Genomic DNA, 9792 nt, shown 5'->3' with positions numbered 1-9792 from the left:
CAGCCGTGAACAGACGGGTCAGCAGAAAGAAGACGACTGAACTCTTCTGCTCTTCTGGAGCAGGTGCAGGCCGGTCATTTCAGCGAGCTGATAATCCGTGAACATGACTCCTCAGTCCTGATAAATGTCAGAGACGGTATCAGGACATTTTGTTTATTCAGGTCGACCTTGTTCCTGGTTTGGTTTTTGTTCCTAAGAGGAGCACAGCATCTCTGTCGGAGCTCGAGCGGTCTTAGTAGCTCAGGAAGCCCGTCCAGAAGGACTCTATGGTGAAGATGAGTCTGGACCCTGTGCAGGTGATGAGTGGTAAGGTCAAGGAGCTGAAAGTTTCCTCTTCATCCAACGGAGACACCAGAGGATCATGGGAAGAGAAAGAAGAGTTTGACCAGAGTCAGCTGAGTCCTAGTGCCAAGCCGAAGCCAGTAAGTCTCAGCAACCACCGAGAGCTAAAATAAACCGATGTGTGCGTCTCTTTTTACCAGAAGTTGTCCTGGCCAGTTTCACACCAAACGTCCCTCTGTCCTTCCCTGAGACCACCATCTGCAGAGAATATACCGAGACGTACGTTTCTGTGTGCAGCTTAACTTACACTTATAACGCAAAAAAAGTGTCAAAACTTTATCGATGCTTTGAGGCACACTCATCTAAAAATTGATGTTTATGTATGTTCAAGATTTAATGGCTACAAAAGCAACCAAACTATGATTTTCAATGTTTAATTCTGATTATTCTCACGGGGTTATCACAAATAAATTATAGCTAAATTGTTTCCAATTACATGAAGTTGAAAAATATGATGCATGAGCAATGTAGCAAACACGGAGCACTCAAGCTGGCTTTCATTCCAACTTCTGATTATGGCCTGTCCATGACTGTAAACATTTATTCTCTTTATACGACACTAATAAGTCGGTACGTTGTGTACAAATGTAAATAAATACAAAAGACAATGATTTGCAAAACTCATTAATCCACATTTTATTCACAATGGAATATAGTAAACATCAAATGATGAAACAAAACAAAAAAAAACCGAGCAATTTCTGAAAAAAAAAAAAGATAATGTTGAAATTAATGACAGAAAAAAAACTGGAGGAGTTTCTCTTCAACACATTTTCCTCAGTGTGGTATCTCCTCTTTCAACAACGGTCTGTGAACATAAAGGAACAACCAGTCAGAGGTTTTGAGAGATCATTTGTCATAATCTTGTCTGATGCAGCTGTCCAGCTGTTCAACATGGATGGATGGTTTGATGGATGGATGGATGTTTGGTTGAATGGATGATGATGGATGGGTGCATGGATGGTTGGATAAATGGATGGATGAATGATGGATGGATGGGTGGATGGATGATGTTGGATGGATGATGGATGGATGGATGGATGGATGATGGATAGATAGGCGGATAGGTGGATGATGGATGATTGATGGGTGGATGGATGATGGGTAGATGGATGGCTGGATGGGTGGCTGGATGATGGTTGGATGGATGATGGATAGACAGGTGGATGGATGGATGGATGGCCAGATGGATGAACGATGGATGGATAAATGGAGGATGGATGGATGCAGTCTCCAGTTTAGCATCATCTTGAAGTATTCCAGGTCTTCCCTGATGAGGCGTTACTTGGATGGAAGCTTCTATTGTTCTACAACCTGTTTAAACATTTCTGTGTTGATGGAACCTTTCCACATGTCTTTCCTGTCTGTGCTACAGTCACTAATGCACCCATATACCATCAACGAGGCAGACATTTGAACTGTGCTCTGACAACAGTGTCTGGATGTGGAGGATGTGGTTTCCCAGAAAGGTCAAATTTTGATTCGTCTGACCACAGAGCACTCCTTCTCTCTGCCTCAGTCCATTTTAAATAGACAGTTTCTATGTGTGGATCATGGTCAGAGTACGTAATGAAGATAAACGGAACAGGACCAGCACAGATAGAGGACTGTGTTCACACTGTGAGCCGGACTATATTCAAAGTCTTCCTTATTTTCCAGTGAGAACCATCAGTCTATATTTTTCCACAATTTTCAGATGTCTATATGCGCAGACAGGTGAACCTGTGCCCATCTTTACGTCTGAGAGATTCAACCTCTCTGAATGTTCTTTTGTGACCTCTTGATCTAACCGGCCTGTTGTGAAGTAACCTTATTAGTTGCAAAGTGCTCCTCCAGCTCTCGCTTTATTAGCACCACTTCTTTCATCGGCCCTTGCGCTCTTGTTTGACGTGTTTCTGGCATGAAATTAAATGGTTCAGTTTCTTAGTTTTTTTTTAAGTACAACTGTGAATAAACTGTAGGTTTGTGAATATTGCAAATCTTTATATTCTCTTCTTCTTTACGTTTTATACAATGTTCAAAGTTGTTAGAAATTGGGTTTGTATGGATTGTTTTTGTCCAAGATTTAAAGAAAATGCTGAAACACCCATCCTGTGCCACAAGGTGGTGAAAACCATCTGCGTACATAACTGGAGTGGAAGTCATGTGACCTGCACATATCACTGAGCAACATTTTTATTCATTAAGCAGAACATTTCATGGTGTAAACAAACCTACACAAAGGGTTCAGTGGCTAAATCTGTAGAAGTTATGACGAGTTTACAGAGCTCAAGGGAATTACTCTAACAAGGTTGAGTCAGGTCATCTAGATCGATTCTTCTTTGATGAAATCTGTAGTTTTTATACAAAAGACTTCTTCAGTCTGCAGAAGTCTTTTGGATAAAAGTCTTTAGGCTAAAGTCTTCTTCAAACTGAAAAAGTCTTTTGGATAAAGACTCATTCAGACTGAAGAAGTATTCTAAGTTTCTTTAATGAATGACTTCTTCAGAATGAAGAAACCTTTTGGATAAAAGACTTCTTCAGTCTGAAGAAACCTTTTGGGTAAAAGACTTCTTCAGACTGAAGAAGTCTTTTGGATAAAAGACTTCTTCAGTCTGAAGAAACCTTTTGGGTAAAAGACTTCTTCAGACCAAAGAAGTCTTTTGGATAAAAGTGTTTTGGATAAAAGACTTCTTCAGACTGAAGAAGTCTGAAACTGTATAGCTTCTTCAGACTGAAGAAGTATTTTGGATAAAGTACTTTTTCAGACTGAAGAAGTCAGACAGTTAAACATTTCGTCTTTTATCCAAAAGACTTCTTTAGTCTGAAAAAGTCTTGGCATATCAGGCCTGCCAGGTCCGGGTGGACAGATCAGCATCTGTGGTTAGTTTCTTCAGATCCTCTGAGGGACGGACCACTACAGGAGATCCTTCCTGCCCACAACCATCAGCATCTATAACAACTCGTTAACGAGCAAGAACATTTAATTTCCCTTCAGGATGAATAAAGTATTTCTGAATTGAATTAAGACTGGGAGTCTGAGCTGTGGCATGGATCAGCTGAGGCTGGCTGGCTCAAGAAGAATCAGAGTCTGGGTTTGGATGAGATGCGTCTATCTTGGTCTCAGGTGTGATTAATAAATACATGTTCAGCTTGTTCATCATGCACAGACATGGATTAGTACTTTAACCTCACCAGTCACAAGAACACATGAGCTTTCTATGTTTTCACACAAGTTAAATATATTACAGTGATCAAAAATCACACATTGCAAGTAAAGTCATTAAGAGATAACTAGGAGTTTGTTATAAACTCTTTTCTACATTCAAGCTGACATGTATTGGTTTTGTCACCGCTACTCATGCATGATAATGGCACATGCGCGTGCATGTCCTTATGCATAGAAACCAATTGATGACGTCCAACCCAGTAATGTAGGTCGATGGTGAGAACGTCCACTTTAACGTATATACAAGTACAGAGAAGGAACTTTCTCACTGTAGCTTGGCTGGCTCTACTGGAGTACATTTTAAAAATAGAGTACTCTATCATTATTATTATTATTATTATTATTATTATTATTATTATTATTATTATTGTCTGAGTGATTAAGTCTAGGCATTTGGACGTTTTCTTAAATAGCCCTGGATCTCAAGACAAGATATTAAAAACGACACTTCAAGTCAAATCAAACTGTGAGAATCTGTCTGTCTTGTGCTCTTTCTTTAGATTTTTGTGTTTATGTTCCAGTGTGTCCTGTCTTCTCCGGTGTTTTTCCTTCGTATGCCAGCTCCTTGCTTCACCTGCTCCCAGTCACCCCAGGTGTTCATCGTTATGTCTCATTATTGTCCGTTCATTTCAGCGTCTTTGTGTTTACTGGTTGTCCGTGGATTGTGCTTCCCACGGCCGTTCATGTTCTGTTCCTCGTGTCTCCTCGCCATCTCTGCTGCCACGTCAGCCTTTTTGTTTTTTCTTGTTGATACGTTAGTTTATTTTTGTTTTTATCCCCGAGCTCCCAGTGTCTGATTGCACTTAAAATACTCAGACCATGAAAGAGGCATTGAGTTCTTAAAATATTCATGTTTATCTGATCACACTTTGTATTTTATACAAGCAGCATCCACTGTAATAAAGTCCAACGTTACGAGTTTGTGCCTGTCTTGTGGGTGACTGAGAGAAGCAACAACAAAAGTATCATTTCATTAAAGAATACACGTCCCCCATCTGAAGACAAAGCGTTAAAGCATTGAAGGAATGCATATCACCCATCTCTTTTCATGCCAGAGTTTTAAACTAAGGTCATCTTATGATAAGAAACGCCATAGTTGTAGCCGTTTTTAATGACACTTTGAAAATATAATGCACAATGTCGTGTAGTATTATAAGATGTTTTCCCCAGGAAAGGTTTTTTAGAGTAACAGTGACAGTACATACTGCTTAGTAGCAGTGTGTACTGTCACACTCCAGTGTTAGGATGTCTGCCAAGACATGAGCAGACTGCATCATCCCTGGCCTTTACCTTATCTATAAATAACTGCTACACCCCCCCCCCCCCCCCACCACCATGGTCTGCTCTCACCTCTTTCTGTTTCTCACTGTCGCCCTTCAGTCCTGCTGCTCTTTGGGAATCCCTTCCATCTCTCATGTCTGTGGGCTTTTATGTGCAAATAAAAGCTGACTCATGGATTAGGATTATACTCTGATGTCAGATCAGGGATCAGGATTATTCTCTGATGTCAGCGCTGCTGATCAGGATTACGGCACGCAGAAAAATGATGACTTCAAGTTGAAATATCACACGGATGTCCAGGGTTTATTTCTCAGAATTTAATTCTTTGCTAATGTAATGGTATGTTTGCACAGAACGAGTCATGTGACTGATGTTTGCCTGTTGGGTAACGGGGACAGGACTGATAATTAACACTTCCAGTGTCAAATCACAGCCAAGAACTGGACTCTGGTTCTGGGATCTCTTCCAGACAGTGTGACATGTTATTCATAGAGTAAACTGACTCTAACCAATAAGCTGTACTGAAGCTTTCATACATCTGTTTATGAGCACCGCCATGTCTTCTGACCGAGTGGGGTAGTCTATGTGATACTCGGTTATACAGAGTATACCCACTAGAAAACCTTAAGAATTTCAGTATACCCACGTAAAAGTGCCCAATGATGCATGACATATCATTAGGTAAATGTCATTGATACATTAAACGGTAGTTAAACACTTCTGTAACAATATATCGGTATGCAGCGCTTTGCTTTGATACTGCTTTATAAATTCTATAACATCTTTTTAATACAAAGCCAGCTGTTGTATGTAGTTTGTTCATTTATTCAAATATAAGCATCAGAGAAATTTGGAAATGTTCAATATGCTTAAAAATCAAAATGAATTGACGATTACATTGTACTAACCAGTGTACTTTGGTTTCAAAGCGCAGTATACCCACTACAATACATACTACTACTATACACCACTGTTCTGACCTGTACATGTGGTTCGTTCCAACAAACGTGTTGCGTACAGTTTGCTGTATTTGTTCACAACTTCACAAGAGTTCATGAAAAATCTGCATGATCTATGAAACTATGGAAGCAAAGTGAAAAGCTGCAGAAAGATTGTGCTGAATAAAAACAAACTGTCGTTCTGCTAAGGTGACAGGGAGACGAGCCCGGAAAGTGGAGGGAGGCGTGTTCTTTGTAAGTATGTCCCTTCATCACTAAAGGTTCAATGTTGTGATGCTTTCCCTTCTTCTTAATGTTCTCTGTGGCGGCTGATGCTCCTGCATGACCATGGACACACCCTCCTTACTAACCAGCAGCTCGACCCAAAGCATGGTCATGTTGTCTCACTGTTCTAGAAGTCCCCGTGTGGACTGAGCTGACGAATCTGTGTTCTCACATGAATGATGTACGTTAGGTGACAGATGGGCTTATGTCAGTCCAATTGATCCCTAGAGTATATATTTAGCTTTGAATTAAACAAAATAAATTGACATTGACCAAAAAAGTATTCACAGGGAATGGTCCGGTTTGCATGACATTTGGTTTACATACAAATCAGAGACAGGAGTGATCGGATTTACAAGAAGCTGCAATCAGAGCAGGTATATAAAGACTTGTTTGCAGTACAATAGTGTTATCAGGCAGCTGTTGGAGGGTTCAAACACTAAAACCACAATACTCTAGAATGGCCAGTAACAGCGACAGTTGAGATTTTTGCACGCCATCTTGCTAGGTGCTGTTTTTCACTAAATCTTCTACGTCGACGCAACATAACAATGTTTTCTCTGTGCTGTGAAAACCCTGCAGTTTCTCGTAAGAGATTATCCTGTTTGGTCAAACATTAGCAGCTTCAAAACACCGGCGGGGGTGCTCTGCCACTACTGGAATAAAACTGCCAAGTTCTGTAACCATTAAAGCCAAACCAGAACGCACCTACACTAAAAGTAATGAAGAAATTTCCACGTCCTTGTAGTCGAGAGCTCAGTCCAGAGTTCTGCTCCCAGTGTCTGAAGTTCATTTTACTCAGACTACTAACAGCCTAAACATGTATACTGTGGCCTTTTTCATCATAATTCTGGTAATATTTAGCTTTTAAATATAATATAGACTGCAGTATGGATAACTAAGCTTTTAGTTCACTATTATTTAGCTCATATTTTATCCATTAAAAAGGTCAAACCAGTTGGTAAACTAATATAAAACAGTTATGAAAAATTATGTTAACACAGATATATTTTCGAGTCAGCTGGTATTTGTTTATTCTTAGCACAGTCCTTACTCTAATTATAGTGTTATAATGTGGAGAAATCAAAAGCCCTTGCATAACAATACAATGTACACTAGTATTTCCATTGAGAATAAGAAAAATGAAAAGTTTTATGCCTAATGAGACATTTCATTTCAGTTATTGTTTATTTATATAGGGACAAGTGTAAAGCAGGAACAAATGCTGTGCACCGCAACATTTACTGCCTGGGCTAATTTGCAGTGCCAGTCCCTAGATGAACGTTTAGCAACATAAAAAATAAAGAGTTTAAAATTCTGTTAAAAACTTTGTTTTCATTCTGCATTGTTTTTGACAAGCCTGCAATGGTGAAAATTCACAATACGCATAAGTGCATCAAAGCAAGTTTAAAGAGCTCAATTTTATTTTAATTAATTCTTATCAAGTACAAAGTATGTAGTTTTAATTGTTTTTTATGCTGTTCAGTTCAGCTATCAAACATTTATATCCATGTCCCTCTCTGTTTGTACACTACACATATTTCCCACTGGATTCTGGACTGAAAAAGTGCTGAAGCTGAGTAAAATGGTTGTTCTACACAATTCTCACATTTTTGGAAAGTATACAGTAAACTTAAAACTTTAAATTCAAAACGTTTTATTGTAGAACAAATACTCTTTTTATTAATGTCACAAAGGGCTGGTGCTGGTGAACCCAATTGTGCAGGCAAGCAGGCAAAGACTCAGGATAATTATATAAATAAATGATTTATTAACAAAACAAAAGAGAAAACAGGGCAGCAAAACAAACATGGAATTATCAGGAGGTATTCACACAACAGACAGCCATTACCAGTGGACAGAAGACAATGCCAGGACAAGGAGTGAGACAAACACACATGCTTAAATACAGGAAGACATCAATTAGACAAAGTGAAGACACCTGTGAGTAATCACAGATGCCAAAGACAGAGACTGAGGACGCAAGATATAAACACGACACAAAATGGAGCCAGATACTTAACGAAACACAAACCCTATAAAGACAGAAACAGAGGATGAGAAGAAAGCAAGACAACACACCACCAGGGGACAAAAACCACAACTCCTACAATTAATGGTTACCTGACAGTGTATACAATATGGACAAAAACTGAAAAGGTCAAGTTTTCAGTAATTTTTGAACTAATACAGAATAAAACCTATAAAATATAATACCATTTTTTTCAGTGCAAACTTTAATAATTACAACAATTAAAAGTAAAATGTTGGGTTTCTTGGCCAAGTTTAGTTTTTTAACTCTTGTATTTTTGGTCTGCTGTCTTTTTGGAGGTAACAACGGATACTCATGTAGCACTTAGAAAGATGGCGTCACAATGCCTTTCCTCTGTAGCATAGACTGTGCTGTGGTTGGCCATGTCAGTGCAACAATCTGAGTCATTAATTATACACAAGAGTCAAGACAGACCACATGATGGGACGATGGACATCCTGTGTGTCAATCATTTAAGAACCCCCGTGTCATCTGCGCCGACCATGTGTCATCCATGTTGGATTCACCATCATGTTCAGATACAGTCAAATTTGTTTGTTTTTGTTGAAGACACCCCCCCCCCCCCCACACACACACACACACGAAATTCACTGAAATAACTATAATCTGACAAAAGTAATAGTAGGAAAAATGTACTAATATCAACTAATGGAAATCTGTCACAGGTTTTGAAATATGGTTCATTAAAATTATATAAAAAATAAAATAATAAAATATAAAAGAAGCTGGCCTTGCCAAAAAGGATAGTACCTAATCTGACCGTAAATTAATGTGTGTCCTGCAATCTGCATCAGAAGTGTCTTCAATCATGTAATTAGTCTGTCTGCCAATTTAATGAGAGAAAGGTAGTCACTGTGCTGTTTTGGAACATGGCGTGTTTACTGCCAAGAACATGGACTGCTAAAAGTTCTGGACAGAGTTGTCTTAGGAGCTTAGAAAGGCAATCACTGACAAGCAGTAAATGTCAGTATCTGAGTATTTTTGGTTATTCCTGGTTTTATTTTATCTTACGTTATCGAGTATGAGTCAGTTTCTGTTTCCTTGTATGTTCCTATTGCCACCAGTTCATTCCTGTCACTACTTTCCACAGTTTCTGCTCATGTAGTCAGCCATGCCCATTTATACCTTCTCACTGTGTCCCTGTCACACTTCTGTTTGTCAACCCTGGTCCATATAATCTCCACAGATTAGTGGAGCATCACGTTTCACATCATGTCTGGCTCTCTTCATTGTTTTCCTCGGTGATCACCTTGAGGTGTGTTTTTGTGACTGTTGCCACGTAGGTCTATTTGTTTTGTTCATGGTATAAAGTTACCGGAGCTCACTTTCTCAGCCTGCATTGCTGGCTTCCTTACATTCAAGACCCTTGACAGTAATAACTATAAAACCATCTCCATGCAACTTGTTGTTCTTGTGGCTACAGCTGCACAGATTATTCAGAAGTTTAAGGTCAACATGACTGCAGACAATCTCGATGTGACTGCAAGATGCAACTGATGGCTAGTTGCAGAGAGGAATAATATGAACGACCATTAAAGAGTGCAGAACAAACTCCAAAGTTCACCAGTGTTGGATCACAACATCAGTCACTTTTGGAGCTAAGCTGGACTTAATGGAATGCGACTGAGACGACACTAGATTTAAAGTCAAATCATCAACAAAGGAAGACTGAAATATATATATAT

General features: G+C 39.2%; 1 protein-coding gene across 2 annotated transcripts in view; it reads left to right on the top strand.

The window, feature by feature from the left end:
• The first annotated feature begins 204 nt into the window (after positions 1-204).
• nt5c1aa (5'-nucleotidase, cytosolic IAa) overlaps positions 205-9792 on the top strand; it is a 24716-nt gene continuing 15128 nt past the window's right edge. Inside the window, exons 1-2 of one of the 2 annotated variants that reach the window (XM_037692758.1) lie at positions 205-422; positions 5980-6024. In XM_037692758.1, coding sequence (XP_037548686.1) covers positions 267-422; positions 5980-6024 — 201 coding nt within the window. In that variant the 5' untranslated portion in view covers positions 205-266. Of the gene's footprint in view, positions 433-5979; positions 6025-9792 lie in introns of both variants that reach the window. The other variant, XM_037692756.1, reaches the window with a different exon arrangement.

This window comes from Nematolebias whitei, chromosome 19 (genome assembly GCF_014905685.2).
Source record: "Nematolebias whitei isolate Nwh7 chromosome 19, NemWhi1, whole genome shotgun sequence".
NCBI classification, from domain to species: domain Eukaryota; kingdom Metazoa; phylum Chordata; class Actinopteri; order Cyprinodontiformes; family Rivulidae; genus Nematolebias; species Nematolebias whitei.
This window is presented reverse-complemented; position numbering and strand designations above follow the sequence as displayed.